At 33.4% G+C, this 24,029-nt stretch overlaps 2 protein-coding genes across 2 annotated transcripts in view; one reads left to right on the top strand and one right to left on the bottom strand.

Moving 5' to 3' along the window:
• Positions 1 to 2,151: 2,151 nt before the first annotated feature.
• On the bottom strand, positions 2,152 to 23,867 carry LOC129224471 (WD repeat-containing protein 86-like). Its single transcript, XM_054858924.1, has 6 exons — positions 23,323 to 23,867; positions 16,400 to 16,552; positions 11,200 to 11,364; positions 7,999 to 8,134; positions 3,464 to 3,567; positions 2,152 to 2,285 (listed from the first exon to the last, which is right to left on the bottom strand). Exons 1-6 carry the CDS (start codon positions 23,782 to 23,784, stop codon positions 2,181 to 2,183), a joined length of 1,125 nt encoding a protein of 374 aa, XP_054714899.1. The 5' UTR covers positions 23,785 to 23,867; the 3' UTR covers positions 2,152 to 2,180.
• Positions 9,959 to 24,029, top strand: part of LOC129224472 (acidic phospholipase A2-like) — a 106,487-nt gene continuing 92,416 nt past the window's right edge. The window contains exon 1 of the mRNA XM_054858925.1: positions 9,959 to 9,990. The gene's annotated coding sequence lies outside the window, so the exon portion shown is untranslated. The remainder of the gene's footprint in view (positions 9,991 to 24,029) is intronic.

Below are 24,029 nucleotides of genomic sequence, written 5' to 3'. Positions count from 1 at the left end.
CGATTTTTGTATCCCGGACCACCTTAAGGTGGGGTTCACGAAATAGTAACAGTTTGTGACAAGGGAGAGGAAAGACATGACAAGAGGGGCATACAATTGGGAGAATGTGACAACAAGCTTTTTTTTAATAGGAACGTTTATGGAAAACAGCGTGACATGTGACTAAGGGAAGAGGGAATATGGTGAAGTGCAAAATTTGTGACAAAAGGGGGAAAGGGTCGAAAGTGTTGAAAGAAGTGACATCATGCACCGCCCTTAACCATAATCAAATCTCAAAGACGACCTTTTTTTAAAATTGTACTTTTTCTGCGACGTCCAGTTTTTTTTGAATGGACAGTTATATGTTGCCACCAGTAGAGTTCGTTCATTTCATACTTACAAATTTATATTTCTAATGACGATGTCAAAGCAAATTACTCAATAATAGTATAAGTTTTATAAGTAATATTGTTCACGCAGTAGTTTTACGTTATAAACTGAGTTTTGTGCTGCTTCATTCCATTATAAAATTGGATGATTGGCGATTTTTATCCACTGGCGTGAAATTTTTTGTTTCCAATGCCAGCGCGAAAAATGTTTTTCCTTTGCATACGTAAACAAAGAGTAGGAAAATGTCTATTTGCATAGGGTAAGCACAAAACAACATGGTATCCAAAATAAAATTATTCAAGCCAGGAATTTGACGACCGCACCAAATTCTTGATGGGGTTGTTTTCTTCAGTTAAAAGTACTACTTTTAGTCAATGAAATTGATAGAATAAGCAAAAGAAATAACGTGGAGCCAGAAAAACCTTTTATTTTCCCGACAGTTAGTTTTTATTATTTTTTTTAATGTTTGATTTTGGAAATAAAGCGTGGTCTTTATGACGTTACAAGTGATGTACTTTGGCGCGCTACTCCATAGCCGAGCAAAATTTTTACGCTTTGCTGTCAACCATGTTTCCAGGTTATGATAATTTGCGCTGTGCGTTAATGACATCAGTAAATTGCATTTCATCGCTTTTGATGCCATGTGCAGAAGCGTAAAAAAATGAATTTCAATGTGCGCATCAATTAAAATAGTTAAAAAATATTAAATTTTTTCAAATTATTTAAAAAATGGTTAAAACCTTTGTTTTTAACCCCTTCAGTCGGAATTATGAAGTATTTGACCATAAATGTTGATATTTGGTACACAGTGTACTATGGTAAAGGGTATCTTATAGACAAAATTTTGAGTTTGTAGAAGAAAAATTAAAAGAGTTATGGCACGTCCAATATTCCAAACTTATATTTTTGAAATCAATATTTCATATACAAAAACGATAAAATACCAACCAAACTTCATTATAAAATGTTCTACAAACAATTATAAAACATAATATAAGCGTTTGAAACGATTAATTAAAGATTATATATTTTTAAAAAAATCAGGAAAAAAACCTCACTTTTCAGATGAAAATCCATGGTTGGAAAAATGAGCCACTCTCTATCTCTCAATCGTTATATGTCAGTGTTGTCAATCCCAAAACGAAAAATTATTTCACAGATTATAATAAGCGGAGTGTAAAGAGTTAACTACAAAAAAAAAATCAACTAATCAAATCAATTATTAAATGATTAGCAGCTGTTTAAAGTGGTTGTCCGATATACCGGACACCCGGTCTGAAGGGGTTAAGTATGCTCTTTCAGAAAAAAAAAATACTTTTAAATTTTCGGAAACGACCCCATTACCGAATTATCCCCTTTCATCTATTTATTTTGAGATTAACATACAAAAAGCAAAATTGAAATAAATTATTACTGTTTGTTATTTTGTGTACATATAAAAATTGTATGCTTCCAGATATGCAGCAAACATGAGTAAGAGTAGAAATAAAAATGTTAGAAATAGTTAAATTCATACAAGTTTTCTCAAATATTCATTTATGAATATGGTCGAATTTCGACCACTGGGCGAACACTAGTTATTATTATTACACTATTATTGTTTTTAAGTTTCCTTCTCCCTCCTACTCTGTGTCATTCAGTCACAGAGTCTCCAGTGTCGTTTATACAATCAGATCTTTCTCAGAAAAAATACGCCGTTCTCAACATATAAAATCGTACGAAATAAAATTCTCAGATCCTCAAAGAACTCGTATTTATTAATACAGGATGGATAAATACATGATTTTACATCAGATTCATTGAAATTTAAGTCACGCGATCTCTGTTTCCGATTCTTCTTCCTCCAGGATTCCCGTGGTGTCCCAAACCCGGAGGGTCCCATCCACTGAGATCGAGTACATTTTGCCATGGACAACCTATAGAAAACAAAAAGACATTTACGAAGTTAGAAGGATAAGCGCCGTTCACGACATTAGGATCATGTCTCTCCAACTTGATCCATGTTTTTAACAATTAAAGAGCTTGTTTTCAAATGGTGCCAAGGGTGTTTTGCATTCGTGAAAAATCGAGCCTTCGTTAGGTAACATTAACTAATGTATTTAAGGAAAACATAATTTTTCCTAGTAATCTGTATGATAAGAAGACTCGGTTAAAAAAGTCGTGACGGAATAGCTATTTAGAAATAAAATAAGAAAAAAAACCATCTTGACCTTTTTTGGAAGGAAACTAAACTGCATACGCCCTTTTGGCCCAAACAAATTTAATAGCGAAATGAAATATTTTCATTTGAAATTAGACTAAGTATTCACAACAGAGAAAACTTCTAGGTGATAGACAGAAGCTCACTTTCACTCATGTTCTGTTAAAATTTCTCTAAGGAAAGAAAATGACTACTCATCGATTTTGGAACTGATACAATAGTGGGCACTGTTAAAACTGCGGGTTGCAAATGGCACCTTTTGGGGTGATAGAAACGCTGTAGCACCAGCTGCACCCTCTGTAAGGGGCCATTTTAAGGGTGTGCCGCATGTGCTACAATGTTTCACGCTAAAAGTGCCCTATGCAACCAGCAGTTTCAACAGTAATCAGGAGTTTAATATCCATGAGATTTAGTTTTTACTGTCTATAGCAGATTATGACGCTGCTAGTGCCCTAACAATAATTTCTAAAAATTCCCTGGAATGCTGTACTAAAACTGCATTCCAGAGCTCCTGTGAGCTCCCGTGTCAATTTTGCCCTGAGTAATAAGTACTATAGTTCGGACAAATCATCTGGCAGCTTCGTAATACATGTGAGTAGGACCTGCATATATAGTTTTGTTGTACTGCAGTTTTGTAATTATAGCATTAATTAATTCTCATTTTTTAAACTTTGAATGTAAAGAATTCAACTTGATTGAAGAAAAAAAAACACACATACGCACGCACGCACACACACACACACACACACACACAGCTTAAATTTAATGTTGATAAAAGTAACTTAAGTATTGAGTGATCATCGGTGGAGCGAAATTAGTTCTACTTTTACTGAGTCTCACTCAGAAATCGTTTGCTCAAAATTCAGCCATTTTAACAATATCTCAACGCATTACCTCGATCTGTACAACAGCTTTGGTATGTCCTTTGAAAACTCTTTTCAATTCTCCCGTTTTGGCTTTGAACATTCTACAATAGAAATCTGAGCATCCGGTAAATACTGAAAAAGTAAGAAGAATTCAAAATAAATACCAATTTTTAAAAATATCAAATTAAGTATCAATATATCCTTCATATTTGAGTCTAAGGAGGAGGCAAAGGAACGTATATGGGTTTTTGAAAAAGTTTTGAGCAAAACGCTTGCAAAGTTCAGACCATACAGTCTGATCACCAATGCAGCAAACGCAAACATCCGATTTAGAGGCGGAAACAGACGCATCTATTAGTTTTCAGGGATGTCAGCTTCTACAGATATGTGTTAGCCATTGAATTATGCAGAGTCACATTAAATTGACGCAGAACGAGCATCAAATTTATATTTTCTCCCTGATCAGGATAGACTCGTCTTAACTGGATGTTTGCCAATTCCATATCATCCGTGGGCAGACTATGTAGACTTATGTTGAAAAGCTTTCCGAAATCATGCCTTTCAATGTTACCACTTCTAGTCTGGAACCCCCCCCCCCCCCAGATGCCAGTTTCTTCTACCATCTGTATTAGTAAACTCCACATCTTTAATTTTGGTAATTACAACCCTTTGATTCTAGGTGCTTCATTCCAGCAGCGTGCGGTGTAGTGCTTAAAAAGAAATGTTGGTAAGGGTGGAAGCGAAATTTGCAACATACAAATTAAAATATATACGCGACCTCTAACACCATGAACTTAATAACGAATAAATACCTTTGTGCTGAAAATTCAAAAAATCAGTAATCCAACGTTATAAAGCACAAAAATTGCAATGCAATTTCTGTGCTTTATAACGTTGGATTACTGATTTTTTGAACCATAAACTTAGTTTTTTACCAGAGTTTTATCCAGAAAAAAAGTTCAGTGGTGAAGAAGCATGTTTAGAGAAATGCAGTAGTTAGAATTTCTTATTTAAGTTAAGAAATCGGGTATTTTAACAAATTATGATAAAAATTATACTTTGCTGGCTAAAATATTGAATTGGAATAGTTGTAAATGCCTGTTTGAAAATATGAAGAAGTAAAAAATAAAAAAAAAACTCAATTCCGACTTGGGTCAACTAAGAAAATTTTTATTTCAGTTACATTTTATTAAATAGAGTTTTTTTTTTTTTTTTTTTTTTTTTTTTTTTTTTACCATAGGACGGTAACACATTCTAATATTTATATTGCTCTAAACACATTTGAGATTCATAAACATTGTTCAACGATGACCGTAATCAATAATGAAATTCCAGATGAAGGCTGACCTAAATTTTAACATGAAATTTGTTATAAACAATTATAATTCACTTTATAATGACATTGGAACATTGAAACAAATTTTATCTCAAGCAGAAAAATCCGGGGTTTCTATGGATATTTAATTCTAATCTGTGCGAGCATTTTTTCGTCCTCATATTAGAGGGCTTATGCAAAACTGTTGGTTAAAATTGGAATAAACTAATGACTAATAGTTAATTAATTAATTTGATTAAAGAAATTTCATTGTCATCGGGTCTAAGGTCGCATTCCAAATTTTGAAAGAATCCGATTACAGGAAGTTGGTGAAAATTGAGTTCCAAGATTTGAACCAGAAAAAAAAATGTAGGAAATGTGGGGCAAAGTAAAATGACTAAGATGACTGAGCTTTTTCGAAATGAACAAATTGAATATTGTTTTGAAAATTACAGTACAAAAAGAAAGAAAATTGTACTTTATAATTAAACTTTCATTGAAACCTTTTTTTTTAAATTTTTGGTAGTAATTTTGAGTTTTCAAAAAATAGTGGAAGTTTTTCTCTTTTTTTTTTTCACGGGGCAAAGTGAAAAATGAAATTTTTTCTTGTAAAACATTTTCTGTTTAATTGTAAAAAGTATTTTTGATCTTTGATCAAAGAATCTTAATATATAAAAATCAATGTCCTGAGATAACATATATATATATATATATATATCAACGCACAGCCGAAACCGCTGAAGCTTCAGACTTGAAATTTGGCAGACATGTCCGCATGATTACGAAAGTAACCACTAAGAAAGGATTTTTCGAAATCTCAATTAGTTCGGGAGCAATTAATTAAAACCCCTTAATTTCTGCGAAATTAAAACCTGTCATTGAAATTCAAATCCCTTATTTTCGAAGGCTTTCCTCCATTCAAATCCTTATTCAGTACTTCATCTCAACTTTTGGTCGCAGCGAACTATAAATTTGATATTGTTTTTGTTTCTCACGTGATTCTTCGAGGCTTTTCTCAAGTCAAATCATAATGTTTCTGTCTTTTGCTTTCGTTTTTTTCAAAACTAGAAACAAAGTTTTTAAGAACATCATCACAGGCGGACTATCCTTTTGAATTTAGAAGAGTGCAGTTTCCTGTTGAAGTTTGCTTTGCAATAACCATTAATAAGTCACAAGGACAGACATTAAAAGTAGCAGGGATCGATTTAAGAGAAGACTTTTTTTCACACGGCCAATGTTATGTAGCTTGCTCCAAAGTCAGTTCATCAAGCAGCTTAATAATTTTAGCACCAGAAAAAAAAAACTAAAAATGTTGTATACAAAGAAGTTCTTGCTTAAACATAGGTATAACAATAAAATGTGGATGGCCTGTGTTTGCAAAGATAATCAATACTTTAAAAGGATCGTTAGTAACAGTTAAAGATCGGTTAAGGACAAGGGCATATATATAAGGAGTCCAGGGGCCCCGGGATCCTCCCCAAATTAGAAAAAGTTATAGGTAATAAGTAATTATTATAGGGGATTTTCGAAACTAGGTGCACCAAGCACTGTTAACCTCTTCTAATTCCATTACCCGAGCAATGCCGGGTACAGGAATGCTAGTATATATATACATATATATATATATCAACGCACAGCCGAAACCGCTGAAGCTTCAGACTTGAAATTTGGCAGGCATGTCCGCATGATTACAAAAGTAACCACTAAGAAAGGATTTTTCGAAATCTCAATTAGTTCGGGAGAAATTAATTAAAACCCCTTAATTTCTGCGAAATTAAAAACCTGTCATTGAAATTCAAATCCCTTATTTTCGAAGGCTTTCCTCCATTCAAATCATTATTCAGTACTTCATCTCAACTTTTGGTCGATATATAGCGAACTATAAATTTGATATTGTTTTTGTTTCTCACGTGATTCTTCGAGGCTTTTCTCAAGTCAAATCATAATGTTTCTGTCTTTTGCTTTTATTTTTTCAAAACTAGAAACGAAGTTTTTAAGAACATCATCACAGGCGGACTATCCTTTTGAATTAAGAAGAGTGCAGTTTCCTGTTAAAGTTTGCTTTGCAATAACCATTAATAAGTCACAAGGACAGACATTAAAAGTAGCAGGGATCGATTTAAGAGAAGACTTTTTTTCACACGACCAATGTTAAGTAACTTGCTCCAAAGCCAGTTCATCAAGCATTTTAATAATTTTAGCACCAGAAAAAAAACTAAAAATGTTGTATACAAAGAAGTTCTAGCTTAAACATAGGTATAACAATAAAATGTGGATGACCTGTGTTTGCAAAGAAAATCAATACTTTAAAAGGATCGTTAATAACAGTTAAAGATCAGTTAAGTACAAGGGCATATATATATAAGGAGTCCAGGGTCCCCGGGATCCACCCCAAATTAGAAAAAGTTATAGGTAATAAGTAATTATAATTGGGGATTTTCGAAACTAGGTGCACCAAGCACTAATAACCCCTGCTAATTCCATTACCCGAGCAATGCCGGGTACGGGAATGCTAGTCAGTAAATAAAATTCCGAATGAATAAATGAAAAGAAAATGGAACAATAAACGAATAATTTAATAAATGAATTAAATAATGTATGACAAAAAATAAATGAGTGAGGAAAAGAGTGAATGAATAAGGAATTAATGAATAAATAAATGAATTACTAAAGGAATGAATGTAAAGGAATGAATGAATTAATAAATGAATGCGTAAGTGTTTTAGTAAATGATTGAATGAGTAAACGAAATAAACTATTTCACTTTGCCCCATCCACTTTGCCCTGCATGTACTCGACTACTTAAGCAAATATATAAAATACAAATAAGCTTAATATTAACTAAATAATTATTTTACTGCATATTAGAAAATCTCAATTAATACTTAGACTGTTAATAACAAGAACTTTGTTATTCTATAATTAAAAAATAATTTTTGACTTTCAACAATTATTACAATAAGAGTATCAATTTTTTTAAGTTGCCTGTATTATCATATTCTTTAATAGCCGGCGGTATTTTTTTACTGACTGGAATAGACTACACGTGCGACTACATTGTTAAAATATTACCAGATAGGTGGCGCTTAACGCAGAGTAAATATTTCACCGTTTCACTTTGCCCCGATATTTCACTTTTCCCCATATTCCCCTATCTTTTTTACAGAAAAAATAAATTTAACCTTACAAAAAAAAAAAAAAAAAAAAAAAAAAAAAAAAAAAAAAAAAAACATGGCAATGCAACTTACCGTATCCATCGAAGTATTTGATGCACGTAACGCTGTGTGTGTGTTCTCGATATATTTTTATGCATTCACCAAAATCCATAATCCAAGCTCGAGCAGTCTGATCTGTACTGCAGGAGTACAGCATTTTATTATGGCACTGAAACAGAAAGCATAAGTATGTTAGTGGTAAAGCATTGCGAAGTCACTCTTCTAGATCTTTTTTTCTTTACCAATAATAAAGCTGGAAGTCTCTCTGTCTGAATCTCTCTCTGTCAGTCAGTCAGGATCTCTGTGACGCGCATTGCACCGAGACCGTTCGGCCGATTTTCTGGAAATATGGCATTAAGTTAGTTTGTAGCATGGGGGTGATCGTCTCGAAGTGATTTTTCGAAAATTCGATTTCGTTCTTTTTCTATTCCAATTTTAAGAACATTTTACCGAGTAAATTATCACAGCGTGGACGAGTAAATTACCAAATTATCATAACGTAAACCATAACATAGGCAAGCAAATGAACATAGCAAATTGGCAAGAAATTCATCATCCATTATTTGTAAATATACAGGCGAACCAAATGACTTTTAAATTTTCTACTACGGGCAAAGCCGTGCGGGCACCACGAGGAAAGAATAAAACTCTGTACATTATATCTCGACCATCCTTGAATCTCTTCAATTTTTAGAAAAAGCCGTTTTTATAGATATAAATCTTCTTTGAATTCCTGAAAAATGTTGTAAAAGACTTGAACTTTGCTGATATAATTACCGGCATAGTAGAGACATGTTCATAGGTCCTTTACACGGTAAAAAAATGTTTTGAAACATTCCTGAAAAATAATAGGGAACTAATATACCTAATTTCGGCAGGTAACGGATCTGCCAAAAACGGGAAAGTTTCCCGCTTAAATTCAGCACCTTTCCTCAATCTTTCTGAAGGATTGAGAAACCTTCCCATTAATAGCCAGTCCCGTAGATCACTTTCACCCCCTGGGGACATTTTAGTGATACAGTGAACAATTCTTAATTACCACGATCGGTAGGTATTCTTGCCAACGAACTAAAATAGGTGCTTTTAGCATCATGAAAGTTATTAAAATGATTCACGTATGTTGATATACTTGTTTTGGAATATTCCATCAATTTGATGTTTTTATTTTCTGTGTTCCAAAATATGCGCAAGGACGGATCCAGATACTACTCAAGGGAGGGGTGATTGATTTTTATTACTTACTTCCTACAATTGTATACTGATTTCAAAATATTGATCACAAAGGCTTTGGATTTTAATTCCGAAACAGTTCCCTGATAAGGTCCCAAACTCAAACCTCCCTTCTCCAAACAACAATGAAACTCGTCTAAATTTTGCGTTTTTGAACTTCATTTTCAAAAAATTACCGGTGGAGAATCCTTCAAGGGAGGGGCGATCGCCCCCATCGTCCCTCCCTTGTATCCGTCCCTAATAATGCGTAATCTTAAACAGACGTGATGTGACCAATCAGCAAATATTTCTCACAAAAGGAAGAAAAGTCGAAGCAATACGGTAGCTTCTTTGCGTAGAACGATCAATTTTAAACCATTTTTTCACATTAAATTGGAATATAATGAGTTCGGGAGAAAAGTATGACCTAGCTGCAATTTTAAGAAATCTTGAAGTGGAATGCTATTGAATAGAAGATGTGGTACACACAATAATTAGGAGACGAAAACTACAAAACTAATCCAACATTCTATGAATATGCTCACATATTGTTTTCAAAACGTTTAAAAAAAAAAAATTATTTTTAAGTTTTCCGAATAAAGGATATGAGATTCTAATCCATATTTATTAAATGCGAGAGAAATCTCAAGACACTTACTAAAATTACGTAATATTGCTTTATACATCTGTCGGTAAAGTAAACGCAGTGTCATGGCATGGTCAATAGGTTTACAGGCATCAGTGCGCCCACGTTTTTTAATCCAACTTCTCACACTATCTTTTCTCGAGACCGGAGGAGCAGTGCTTGTTTTTTTGGTGAGTATTTTTTTTTTGGCGTTGCATTCAACCGTTAATTTTATTCAGAAGTGATTCGAAGGAGCATTGGATCCTTAAGGTTTCTCACTAAAAAGTTCTATTAGGACATCTTTTCATACATTTACATGATTTCTTTACAATAATTTTGAATACGCGGGTGTCAGTATAGTGTGCAGCGTCTACGTGCAAACTTTATTTTGAGTTCGTTTGTTTCAACAAAACAGACTATTTTTGTAATCGACCTGAGCGAGTTTTAAAAAATTGCTTGAAAATGAATGAACAATCGGCCGGCACAATGTTGAGTGTTACGAAATACAAATTTCAGAGAATGCGACGTGCAATTAAATTTGAAAAAGCTGCCAAGGAAATGTCACCTTCAACGTTGCTCCACTGTAATAAAAATTCTCCTCCAAAGGGTAAATTCGTTTAAACAATAAAAATAATATCAACATTAAACAAATAAATACATCACTGATTATTAGTAGGTCTCAATTAATATTTCAAATGTTAATAACAAGAACTTCAACATTTAATAATACCAAATATAATTTTTGGCTTACAACAAAATATTACAACATCAGTATCAATTTTCGAAAATTGCTTGTATAATTATATTCTTTGATTTTCAGATGTAATTTTGTTTGTTGACTGGAATACACTACATGCGTTACGACATAGTTAAAATATTACTACATAGGTGGCGCTAAAAGCAGGGTAAATATTTCACCATTTCACTTTGCCTCACATTCCCCTACATAAGATATCATTATAAGGCTTTTCCAAGCATCTTTATCTGTACTAATAATAGAGCTGAAAGTCTGTCTGGATCTCTGTCTGTCTATCTAGATGTCTGGATCTCTGTGATGCGCATAGCGCCTAGACAGTTCGGCCGATTTTCATGAAATGAGACACATAGTTTGTAGCATGAGGCACCTGGAAGCGATTTTTCGAAAATTCGATATTGTTCTTTTTTCTATTCCAATTTTAAGAAAACTTTACCGGGCAAATTATCCCAACGTGGAATAGTTAAATTACGAAATTATCATAACGTGGAGCCGTAACATTGTCGAGCCAATGAATTTTAGCAAATTGGAGAGAAATTAGTCTTCCAGTATTTGTAAATAGACAGGCGAACCGAATGACCATTTAATTTTCAGCTACGGGCAAAGCCGTGCGGGTACCACTATTTGTAAATAAATAAGTCCTTACAATCATACTCAGTACTGGTCCGTCGTGTCCCTTCATCCGCCTGATGCATTCCCCTGTTGAGATGTTCCAGCAGCAAATGAGCCCGTCCCCTCCGCCACTGAAGAGAAGTTTCCCCTCGGGGTCAGTAGCCAAGGTGTTCACTGTGGCCGCATGAATTTTCAGTACCTGCAGTGAAAAGCGACTCACTCAGAGATAAGTTTCACCCAATTCATCATTTTAAATTTGCATATCACGTTTTCAAAAAATATTAAGAAACAATATTCACAAATTGGGTTGGTTCCAAAATTTTAAAAGTATTTTTTTTTTCTGAAAGAGCATACTTAATAACATCGAATTTAACCGTTTTTTAAATAATTTGACAAAGTTTTATAATTTTTAACAATTATTTTAATCGGTGGGCAGATTGAAATCCATTTTTTACGCTTCTGCACATGACGTCGCAAGTGATGAAATGCCATTCACTGATGCCATTAGCACACGGCGCAAATTATTATAACCTTGCAACGTGGTTGACAACAAAGCGTAAACATTTAGCGAGGCAATGGAGCAGCGCGCCAAAGTACATCACGTGTGAAGTCCTAAAGACCACGGCTTATTTCCAAAATCGGACATTTAAAAAAATTAAATAAAAAATAACTGTTGAGAAAAAATAAAAGTTTTTTTTCTGACTCCATGGTTTTTTTTTTTTTTTTGCTTTTTCTATCAATTGTAGTGACTAAAAGCTTTTGACAGAAGGAAACAACCCTATTTTTAAATCTGCGTATTAATCCATACTGCCGTGCTAAGCACAAAAGTCGTATCTGCAGCAGTAGCGTAACTATGGGGTCTAGCGCCCCTGGCGAACTACTAAAGAAATTACGCCCCCCCCCCAGGATCGCACACATGGAAAGTCACCGGAGGTCATTGTGACCTCCATTTTTTTCCGATTAATTAATTTGACAAATAGGAGGAAGCATTGTAATTTTTTTCTTATTTTCTTTTTTAGAATTGTTTTCAATGATGCCCAATGTTCCATCTCAGTAGATGTTATGTATATACAGTGGCTCCCAAAAGTGTTCGTACACCTTGAAATTTTGTAGTAAAACCAAAATAACTCATAACTGAATTCGAATATGAAGTCCAATTTTTTTTCACATCATTCCTATGCCATTCTGAATAAAATCCAGCAGTTTTTTTTCAAAATATTGCCATATTTTATTTTTGAAATTTGTCAAAAAACAAAGAGACAGAGAAAAAATACGCCACAAAAGTCATCGTACACTGAAATATTTTCGAATAAGTTCATGATTAAAATTATCATATGTGCTTTTTTTATTGTTTTTGCATTGTAATGACACTGTAAAGTCATTTGCCTTTATTTTTTTGTTTATTTATTCCCTAATATTCTGCTTATTATTTTTAAATGGCAGGTATGCGTAGAAAACAACAAACACGATTTGAAATTTGATTTTTTCTCATCACAGTAGACATAAATTGGTTTAAAATGTCTCTAAATTAATTAATTTATACCATCCTATAGTGAAGTGCTTGATAAAATGATTTAAAGACAAGAATTGGATCGAAAACAAATTAAGAAAAGGTCAACAGGCAAACTTAACAAAACGTGATCGGAGGTTTACAGTTAAAAAAAATTATGAAAAATACACATTTGAGTGCTGAAAAAGTTTCTGCAGAATTGAATGAAACATTTTATATTTAATTTTCACCTAAAATTGCTCCCCAAGTTCTCGGATTAGCTGGATTAAAGATGACCTCTTCACGCAGAAATTTTCTTGTTTGTGCAAAAAACAGTAAGCTTACGCTATCCATCGTAAAATCAATGATAAATAAGCTCAAAACGTTTTGGAGCAATGTCTTACTTATAGATGAAAATAAATTCAATATTTTGGCTTAAATTGTTGTATATCTGTCAATAGAAGAAAAAATGAGGAATTTAATCTTAAGAACTTAGTTTGATCAGTTAATCAGGACGGTGAAAGTGTTCGTGTGTGGGGGTACATAACTGCATGAGGACTTAGAAATTTAAAACTTTTAGTAGAAATAATGAATCATGCTGTTCATTTAAATATTTTAAAAAACAATTTTAAACAATTAGCCGAAAATTTGGTCATCGGAAACAACTTTTTTTTTTATCAATATAACGATAAGAAGTACACGTTTGCGTTTGGTGCCTCAAAAATTGTCCTTAAACTTAGAAATATCCCCTCAATCGCCAGATTTCAAATTAATGGAACATATTTGGAGATATCTGGCGGCTAGATTACGAAAATACACCACTGAAACGAAAAGCGAACTAGAAACAGTAAGACTCGAAGAGCGGCTGAACATTTACTCAGAAATTGCAAAAAAAAAAAAAAAAAAAAAAAGAAAAAAAGAAAGAAAGAAAAAAAAAAAACAATGAAATCTATTCCCAAACGTTTAAAAGCTGTTGTTGATACTGCATGATATTCTACTCAATAATAACTTTGTAAAAAGTTAGATTATTTACCGATTTTTTGACATTTTTTCAAAGTGTACGAAGACTTTTGTGAGATAAAATTTTCGGCAATTTCTGGTTTTTGTTTTTTTTTTTAAATTATGTTTTAATGTTTTATTAAAAATTTTCATGTAGTTTTGTTAAAAATAGATCATAGATCTTATAATAAAATAATTATTCCGAAATATCAATTCTAACCCATGGATAATGGTTAATTTCATTGAAAGTCGTAGGTGTACGAACACTTTTGGGAGCCACTGTATATATATACACCTTCTCTAGCTCTTTTTTTTTTTTTTGCAAGGTTTTTTTTTTTTTTTTAAAGCATTTTTCAGATTCTATGACAAAAAAAAAAAACTCTTATTTTTTTTTAAAAAATTCAGTCGAAATGCCGCCCCCCCCTGGCTGATGCGCCCCTGGCGAGAGCCACTCCTGCAAACCCCTAGTTACGCTACTGATCTGCATCTGAGCTCAAAATGAGAAACTGCTATTTAAAGTTTTACTCCTCCATATGTTAGATTCAGATTCCACTTTTTCAGAAAAATTTTCAAAATATTTCCCATTCACAAACAACCATAAAACATTGTTTTTTGGTAAAATATATTGTAAAAAGAACCATCTCGTGACAATATCTCAATTTTGATAAAAAGTGCAGCTTCGACTTTCGTGCTTAGCATGACAGTATAATTATAAATTGAGGCAATGAGATGCAAAGGGATGTAAGTGGACATTTTCAAGTTTTGAGTAAAACGCGTTTAAAGATAACATCCCAGGTAGGCTTTCATTGATTTTTTTTAAAATCATTCTGTACAGCAGCACCTACCAGGGCTACTAGTACTATCTCTTGCCCCAAGACAGAGGACAGATTCACCTACAATGTGTACTGACTATCTCCAATTTTTTAATTTTGCCACTTACATCCCTTTGCTTCTCACTGCCTCAATTAAGTAATGATTAATAAATTATAATTTCAAATGAGTAACCAGCGTCAATTAATGCAGAGGAAGAACTCTTCTGTATAAGATAAGGTATGACTCCCTAAAAAAAAAATATAATAAATTAATTAAGTTAAGAAACTAGCAGAAAAATCTTACTTTGAAACATTCAGAACATAAATATCTTCTAAGGTTTTAAATACTAATAATAAAAAAAAGAAGAAAATAATAATCTAAAACTTAAAAGAGATTTTTCTTGTTCAGTTTTGGATGGTTTGAAAGATATTCTACAGCTACATGCAGGTTGGCGTTATGCTGTTTTCTTGTACAGCGGTAACTTTCTGTATTTGTTTGGTGATTAAATGGCTTAATTCTTAAATTCTAAGTAAAATGTCAAAATAAGAACTTTATTTAGCATTAGTTTACCAAACGTTAATAAGATGTTGCATGACAAAACATTAAGGGAATGTTAAAAGTTGAAAAAATTTTAGAAGTGTAAATAATACTTTTCTTCAAAATTTGACAGATTAAAAATTGTGTTAAAAATAGATTTTTTATTCCCTCGTTTAAAAAACTAGCCGCCAAGATATCTTTTAAATTTTCCGAGATTTGTTGGACCCTGCATATAATATAATCAGTAATAAATAAACAGAAAGAAAAAAATATGATGTTTTTACAGTTAAAGTTTTAGATTATTTTTTCTTATTGTCTAAAATTTCAGAAAAAATTTACAGCAAGGATTTTTTTGCCTTCACTTTTTAATTTAAATATATGAATAAACTAATTAATTTTCTTTAAATTTTAAAAATCTGCTTTTTTAAATTGAAAAGTTAATTTGTATTAAAATAATACACGCACAAATCCTGCACACTTGAATTTTTTAAAAAACCAAATAACTCTGAAAAATAGTGCGAAATCATGTGTGGTGCATAAATTTTTTTCCTGGCTCTTAAGTTTTTAGGATTTTCGATCTCTGTTTTCTTTTAATAAATTTGAGAGTACAAATGTTTCACGCCTGATCTCTCATATGTGCTAACTCTGTATTCATTCTTTTTTAACCATCACCGACACTATCATAAAAAATCATAACATTACATCCTAATATATATATATATATATATATATATATATATATATATATATATATATATATATATATATAATAGACAATGAAAGAGTAACGCTCTTGACGTCATCAACAATGATACTCGCGCCAACGCATGATAATTTGATAATATTTTTTGGTAATGTGCAGGGAAAGGCTTTACTGTGATAAAGCTGGACTCGATCCGGTTACTTAACTGTTTTGCTCGTAAAACTGTCATTTTAGGAGAGTGAAGAAACGAAAAAGTGATCAACTTTTAAATCTATCTAGTGGAGTTTTGGTTTCTTCCACTGGAGTTGGGGTTAAATTTAAAACTATCAAAATATCACAAACAGACAATTGCTTCATTTAAATGTAGAAGCAATTTTCACCCGCCACACCTTGACGGGCGACTTTCTAGTTAATAAGAATATTAAATGTTTTTTTACATTTTAGATCTAAAATTTCTTGCCATTATTCAGTGTCAAAAGCAAGTTTAAATTTATATACTTCAACTTATTTTTGATACTGATGTTCTATATGTACATCTATAATTTAGTAGGGTTATAATTTAATATAATTAATTTTATATATTTTTACTCTATAAAATATTATCTGCTTATAACAATTTACTTAAAAGTAACTGAGATGTTTTTACGCGCGCATTTTTTTGTACTTTGAAAATATCAAATTCTTTTCACTTACGTGTATGGATTTATTAGTTTTTAGAGACCAAATCCTAGTAGTCTTGTCTGAAGAGCCTGTGATAAATATATCTCCATCATATATTGTTCTATTATTGAGTGGGTTTCCTTCATCTGGTATGAAGACCAATGGATAAACTGCTTTGCTGTGACCCTGCAATAGTTAAAGAGTTGGAATTTCGATCATCGAATACAGAAAACAATCTAAAACTGAAATTGAAATAGATTTTTTTTTGTACTGTCTTGGCAATAATAATTGAAAACGTAAATAAGACTAGGATCAATACAAGAATAAAAATATAATAAAAATCAACAACACAATAAAATTACGTATCAATTGCCGCAAACTTGACCATTTCGACAAGGAATCGACAAAAATTTATTTGAAGAAAAATATTTTGTCTGACTTTTCTGAGAATCTTTTTTTGTGTAATTGAATTTACGTGAGTGAATCTTTTTAACACGCTGTTATTAGCTTCACTTGTATGTTTGTGAGTAACTCTCCTTTGGACTAAGAGCTAGTGGCTTATTACTGTTAGTACATTCCACTGCTTTATGAGCGTTCGTGGTCGAGCGGTCTAAGGCGCGGGGCTTCGCTGACGTCCACCTCCGGGAATCATTGGGCGTGCGTTCTAATCCCGTCTACACCGAAGTTAAATTTATAATCTTGCAACTCAATTTTCGCCCACTTTTTGTGATCGGATTCTTTTAAAATTTGGAATGTAACCTCAGACCCGATGACAATGCAATATTCTATAATCAAATTAATTTATTAACGATAAGTTATTAGTTTATTCTAATTAACACGCTTTTATAACTTAACTTGTACGTTTGTGGGTATGTTTATGACTCCAACTTTCCTTTGGACAAATAGTCAGTCAACGTTTGCACATGAATTTACCAAAAAGCATTCAAAATGTCTGATGCAAATAATGCAATCGAATACTAAGATACATTCCATTATAAAAATCGAACACACGCAGAAAGATTTCATTTAAAAGTTACAAGTGTTAGCAATATTTATTATCTAAATCTTATTTGTAAAAAAATAATAGTTTAAAAAAACTAAAAAAACACGCTTTTGTAACAAAATGAACTAAAAAGTAAAAAATAAAATAATAGTTTAAAAAAATAAAAACACACGCTTTAGTAGCAAAATGAACTAAAAAGTAAAAAAAAATCTTTGGATGACAAGTATATAAAGTAATTGACAAAACACTTACTTTTACTGTAATAAAAAAAAAGCGTGGGGGGGGGGGAGCTGCTTATTTACATTTTTGCATGGATAACAAGTGGAAGAAATTTAAGACAACTGATAAGAAGTTCCCCACGCTTTTTTTATTACAATAAAATTAAGTGTTTGGTCAATTACTTTATATACTTGTCATCCAAAGATTATTTTTATAACTTTTAAGTTCATTTCGCTACTAAAGCGTGTTTTTTTAGTTTTTAAAACTATTATTATAGACTAGAGTGAACTAATGATTTTTAGCAACGAAACGAGTATCAACAAAACCAAGTTCTGTCCCAAAGAAACTACAGCTTGAATAAAATAAGAAATACATAGTAGTTAATTTTTTTATGTTAAATGCAGTTTGTGCAGAGATGTCATGATCTACAGCTTGTCAAACCTAGGACACGCGGGCCATATGTCACCCGCGAAGTAGACCCGTTATGTTCAATGTTATGGATCGAAATGCCCCCCTGACATTGAGAAATCAATGTATTTGCAAATACGTTGGCCTGTTTTAGAATTTTTTTGATCTAATATGCATTGACTATACCCCCCTTCTCGCCTGGAAAATTCTGAAATAACGAGCCTACTGTTATGTATTGTTTACAGAGTTTAAACAAAGAGTTATTCCAATCATTATAAGACAACCAATACTGCCAAAGTACTAAAATTTAGATCAATACTTTGTACAAAAACCAAAAACCTAAACCTGTTAGGAATTGAACTAAAAACCTTCCATTCTACTGGGGGAAAAGGTGACTATTGAATTAAATGTGATAGAAAGCTGTTCTAATGCTTTGAGTTGAGTTGTAAGCAGAACTGTTTCTCCGACGATTTAACTACTGGAAAATTCGTACTATTTATTTCTTTTACTTGTGTGTGTGTGTATGTGTGATAGGACCTTTTTTTTAATAGATAATTTTTTTACCTCGAAAAGTCAGGCTAACCACGGCTTAATTTTCATGGGAGCTCACAAGAACTGAGTTCTTCTTTTCAATTTTTGATGAATTTTAACATTTTAAACGAAATTCACACTGTTTATGTACGAAAATAAGTTTTCAGGACACCAGGGCTCCCGCCCTTCTTTAGTTCGAAACTAAGCCCTGAGACTAACGTAAGTCACATCATCACTACTTCGCAGGCGAGCGTAAAAGCGTTTTTCAAAAATTGGAACTTGCTCTCTTATAACTGTGGTGAATAATTATAGGACATTTTTAAAAAAGAATTACGTTGTTTTGGCTCAATGCGGAATACGATTCTACATAGAATGCAGTAATTACTTGCAAATCGCCATTTTCGGACTTGACTTGCATTCGCCTGACCCTGAGGTACAAATTTAATGTTAGGGTAAGCCATTAATCGAAAGGTTAGTTTATCGTTGTAACTGTCATTCCTCTTTGAATGCTGCATTAAAAATTTATGGCATTGATTCAGCTGTTTAGAAATCACCCTGAAATAATGCCATTGCTTCTTCCATAGTACATTTATATCCCTTTATATTTGCCGGAGAGGAAGTTTCATTGACGCGTAAATGATACTCCCACTATTTTTAAATTATTCTCTATATTCAGGTCCAAAATTTTGTTCCCGATCAGTTGTTACATTTACTAATTTGAGACAAAATTTTCAAATACTTTTATATTAAATACTAGCTGTACCCGACGCGCGTTGCTACGCCAACAAAAAAATACATCATTATACTGATTTTCATGACAATCGGTTGAACGGGGCAGAAGTTGCTACTCTGCAGTGCCACCTGGTGGCGAGTGACTTCAATGAGCATATTATGCACCTTCTCCGTGGAAAAATACATATATATATAGCAATTTTCATAATAATCGGTCCAGGTATCAAGTGAAGCCGTGACTATACTCAAATTTTGTACTCACGCAGTTTGCAAGATCAATCATTCGCTAAAAATATCAAATAGAAAAAGTTTCAAATCCCCCCGTTGCATGAAAAGCCATAAAACAATAAAGAAAGAATTTATTTGTTCAAACTCAAAAAAAATGGCAACAGCTAACTTCTTATCAATGAGATCTTTCTCGCGAATTAATTTCTGCAGCCGATAATTTTATTCGTATTTACCCGATGGATTGTGACTTAAATTGGAATAAAAAAGGAACTATCGATCGGATTTTTTTCGAACTGGTCTATAAACATTCCCAGTACCAAAAATAACAAACGGTGAAAGTTTCAGCCAAATCTGCCGGGTAGTTTTTGAGTTCATGGATGACATACAGACAAACATTCATTTTTATACATATAGATTGAAACGGATTTTATTATGGTTTTATTCAATCATTTTTCAGATATATTAGGGTGCTATACTAACGCTAAATAACGTTTTATTTCCAAGAATTTCATCCTTCCCTCTTTTAATCAGTACCAAATGGCTCGCATACTCTTACACCTCACTTTAAAAGTTCAATTCGTAATTTCATCAAACTAACTTCTAGCTAATGAGTCGTGAGTTAATATAAAGCACACTGATCTTTCTGGTATACTGGTGATAGAGTCTTCTAATGGGGTCTCGAAATGGGTAGCTATCAAAAGAGCGTACTGAGGCATTTTTTGATGCAAAAACTATTTGCTCTCGTGTCCCCATTATCGAGAAATAGGATCTCAAAGTTTGCCAAAATTTTAAGAAAAGCACCGAATTTAAAAACTTGTCGAGAATTTAAAGGTTTACTTGATTTCACCGTCTGCATGTCGCAGGACATTCATCTGCAAAGTGTGTGAAAGATGCTCCTCATTACTCTACTCACCGGTCACCGAAACTCGGCTCCTTTTCTTAAAATTTTGGCAGACTTAAAACCTCAAGTGGATACTATGGCAGATAATTTATGCTTCCAGAATCCAGAATAATGTTTTACTATGCTCTTTCGATTGTTAATTAATTTAGTTTTTTCACATTGTTAAATTATCATATAGTTTCCTGGGGAGAACCTTATTGGTGCAAAAAATCGGTAGCATTTCACTTCAGATTAGCCTTCATAACTTTTACTCCAACTACACTCCACATACTGAAAATCTGTATGGAGTTGTTTGGAGGTAGGAGCTATGCCATCAGTTTGAAAAAGAATACTACGGAGTTTTCGTCAGACTTGAGTTTGATATAAATTGCTTATTTAAAGCCATTATTTTAAATTAGTCTCAAAGAATCAATACCAGCTAAGAAATTTAATTTAGAATACCCGATGATTCTTACTTCAAGAACAAAACAACTGAATACAGTTCTGCTTGATTTCAGTTTTTTTCCCCTTTTCCCCCCGTTACATTTAAAACAACTACGTTTTCTTCAAAGTAAATAATACTAGTTACTACTTGAAATGGAATTAAAATTACAGTTCTGTTTATTTATTTTCCTTTTCCACTTTTAACACCTTTAGGTTTTCTTCAAAGAAAATAATACTATCTTAAGAAAGCTTATATTGAGTAGCAAAATAAAAATAAGGTAGGTACACGTAAAAAAATACTCGAGATTTTAATTTTAATTTTTCAGATACATGTAACACGTATAGAGTACTTTTTACTTCCTTTTACAAAAAAGGAAGTATTGTATTCGCGAAAAAGTTTTCACTCAAAATTCGGCCTTAATTTCGATTTTGCTCACCCCCGAATTAATGTTGAGTTTTTTTTTTCAACCCGACCACACGCGGATAAGTGCCTCAGAACGTATAAACACCCGAAATATCCATTTTGACATTCCCCGAGTTAATTACAACAACTTTTCTCGTGACGTCCGTATGTAGTATGTACGTATGTATGTATGTGCGTATGTGCGTATGTATGTCGCATAACTCTCAAGATCGGTATGTTCTAGAAAGTTGAAATTTAGTACGCAGACTCCTAGTGGGGTATAGTTGTGCACCTCCCCTTTTGGTTGCATTCAGGTGTTTTTAAAAGGGTCTTTTGCCCCTTTTTGGGGAGAAATCATTGTTAATTTCGATGGATACTCAAGTGGTGCTGTAATTTGGCCGACACTTCGCGATATATCGCTAGTCTTTTGGTCGCCAAGTTTTGTCGCCAACTTGGAGACAAATTAGGCGATTTTTTTTTTCTTTTTAAAATCTGGTTTCAATTTGGCCACAGGTGGTGATATTTAGAGAGAAAACTATTGAATCACATTAAAATTGCCAATAATGGGAAAATCACATTAAATTGGAGTAAAAGGAAGTCATATGATGCACACATCAGCTCGTTTTTTTTAGAAAATAAAACTCAACTATATTTGTAATACAAAAATTATAACTTGTAGGCTACCTTTGGAGCATACTGTTATAGTATACTGCCGTGTGCAGGTAAAAGGCAATAACTGCAAATGTTTCATTTCCCATTTTTTTGCATTTTTGTCACCTATTGTACCTTAGCTTTATTGTACGAGCTTGTTTATTTTATTTCCGCTGAAAAAAAAGCTCAAAAAACACGTCTAATTCCAAAATTTTTCTATGGTTAATATTGAATCCGACACTCATTTCTTCAAATATCTCGAAAACTCATTTCTGCAGATACTGCCGTTTACCTGTACACGGCAGTATATGTAATGTACCGACAACCCGGTTATCCAAGAAGAGACTGCAGTTTCGTCCTTGTTATGGACTCATCTGCCTAAAATAGTGATTAACCGAGTTGGAGGCAGATGCTTCAATGAGATGGCATCTGCCTCCAGCTCGGTTCATTCAATTTTCGAGTTGAACCGCACCACGACTGCTGACTTTGGCTGGTGAGCTAAATTTACTTTGACCTAAGGGCGGTAACTTGCTGCTTAATAGTGTTATAGTGATCGAAAGGTGGCCCATCTGTTGATATTAGATGTGAAACGTGAAAATCATTGTTTGATAACTAAAATAGTTTTACTTCTACAGGAGTAACATAATGTTAAATTAAAAGAAAGAATTTAGTTATAAGGAAATTAAGTAGGGGAAAAACACAATAAAGATTTTTTAGATCAAAAGCTGTCATGGCTTCACTTATTCTGGATTCTTTTTAATAACAGCAAAACCATTTGTAATGCTAAAAAATAATATAATACAGTAGAGCACCGAAAATTATTTTACTGCTTTAGTTTACACATTTTTTTCTTGAGGTGGCCGCCTTAGGCTGGGGTGCCCATTCCCCTTAGAGCAAGGGCGCACCACCCATGTATTGCAAAACTCCCCCCCCCCTTTCCGAAAGGAAAGATCCCCATCCCCAAAAAATGGAAAAATATCCCTTAAGACACCCCCCCCCCTCTAAGTGGGGGCACCCATGTCTTAGGAACATGCATATTGTCACCCCTTTTTTAGCATGACGTAGAACTATTGATCGGTTAAAAATTAAGTTAAAGTGATTTAAGCGAACGTGGCTAAAGAAAAAGAATTTTTTTTTCAGAAAACGTATTTTAACTCAAAGTTCAAAGAACTTAAACACAAGTAAATTGAAACCTATTATTTCCTGGAAATTAGAAGTTTTCCTCAAAAGTAAAATCATTGCATAGAAGGGCGACCGACTAAGGTAATCTCTCCTAATTTATCCCATTTGAGCAGCAGATACATGTTTTACAATATAGTACCACCGTTTTGGGATAAAGAAACAAAATTAATTCTACTCCGAATTCGAAAAAACATGATTCCTCTGATAGAAAAAGTACTCGAAAAGGAAAGCATTGAAATCCGATTTCGCACGCATTAAATGCATCAAAGACTTACTTCAAGAATGGACAAGCAAACGTCTTCATTGGCAGCATACTGATGAGTCGTCAGAGTCCACACTCGAGCGGTGTGATCTGTGGAAGAGGAGAACAGAAAATCTCCAGCACACAGTATCCTGTTAATCCGATCCTTGTGCCCTTCGTACGCGTAAAGACACTCATAAGTACTGAGGCACCATTTTCTGATGGTGCTGTCTGCTGAGCCTGAAAGTATGTACTTGTCGTGGAAGGTCAGGCAGCTCACGTAGTCCGTGTGGCCCTTCAAGGTGGATTTCCACTGCGTTGGTGTGGCATTCGCCCTCCATAAAACGATTGTCCTATCCTCCCCACCTGTGGCCAAGAGATATTTCTCTGGTTCCATGCTCATGCAGTTGATGCCACTCTTCTGGCGGGTGAATTTTTCCAAGATGTAACCACGAGCGGCATTGGGATTGATGTCCTTGGAAGAATCCAAACCCATATTGAACTACGTATGTGTGTCTTGAATGCTCAGAGTTTAGTGGCAATTTTAATCAGTTTCGATGTATTCCAATTTCTCATGGCTTATCCGGAGCTGCACTCGTAAGAATCTGAAAAACGGTTGAAATAACCGTCAGAAGAGAGAGAGAGCATATCGAATCGAAAGAATAGTAGAGGGGAGATGTAGAATAACTTTTTCTGCAGTGAGCAGGTAAACGGCAGTATCTGCAGAAAAGGAAACCGAAT

This window comes from Uloborus diversus, chromosome 6 (assembly GCF_026930045.1).
Source record: "Uloborus diversus isolate 005 chromosome 6, Udiv.v.3.1, whole genome shotgun sequence".
NCBI classification, from domain to species: Eukaryota; Metazoa; Arthropoda; class Arachnida; order Araneae; family Uloboridae; genus Uloborus; species Uloborus diversus.
This window is presented reverse-complemented; position numbering and strand designations above follow the sequence as displayed.

What these genes read in the sequence shown, in the direction of transcription:
- LOC129224471 (XM_054858924.1), bottom strand. Translation starts at nt 23,784, where the DNA reads ATGGGTTTGGATTCTTCCAAGGACATCAATCCCAATGCCGCTCGTGGT. An exon ending in AAACTAATAAATCCATACAC is followed by an intron (nt 11,365 to 16,399) that starts GTAAGTGAAAAG and finishes TTTTCACTGCAG; the next exon opens with GTACTGAAAATTCATGCGGC. An exon ending in CAAATACTTCGATGGATACG is followed by an intron (nt 3,568 to 7,998) that starts GTAAGTTGCATT and finishes TTACTTTTTCAG; the next exon opens with TATTTACCGGATGCTCAGAT.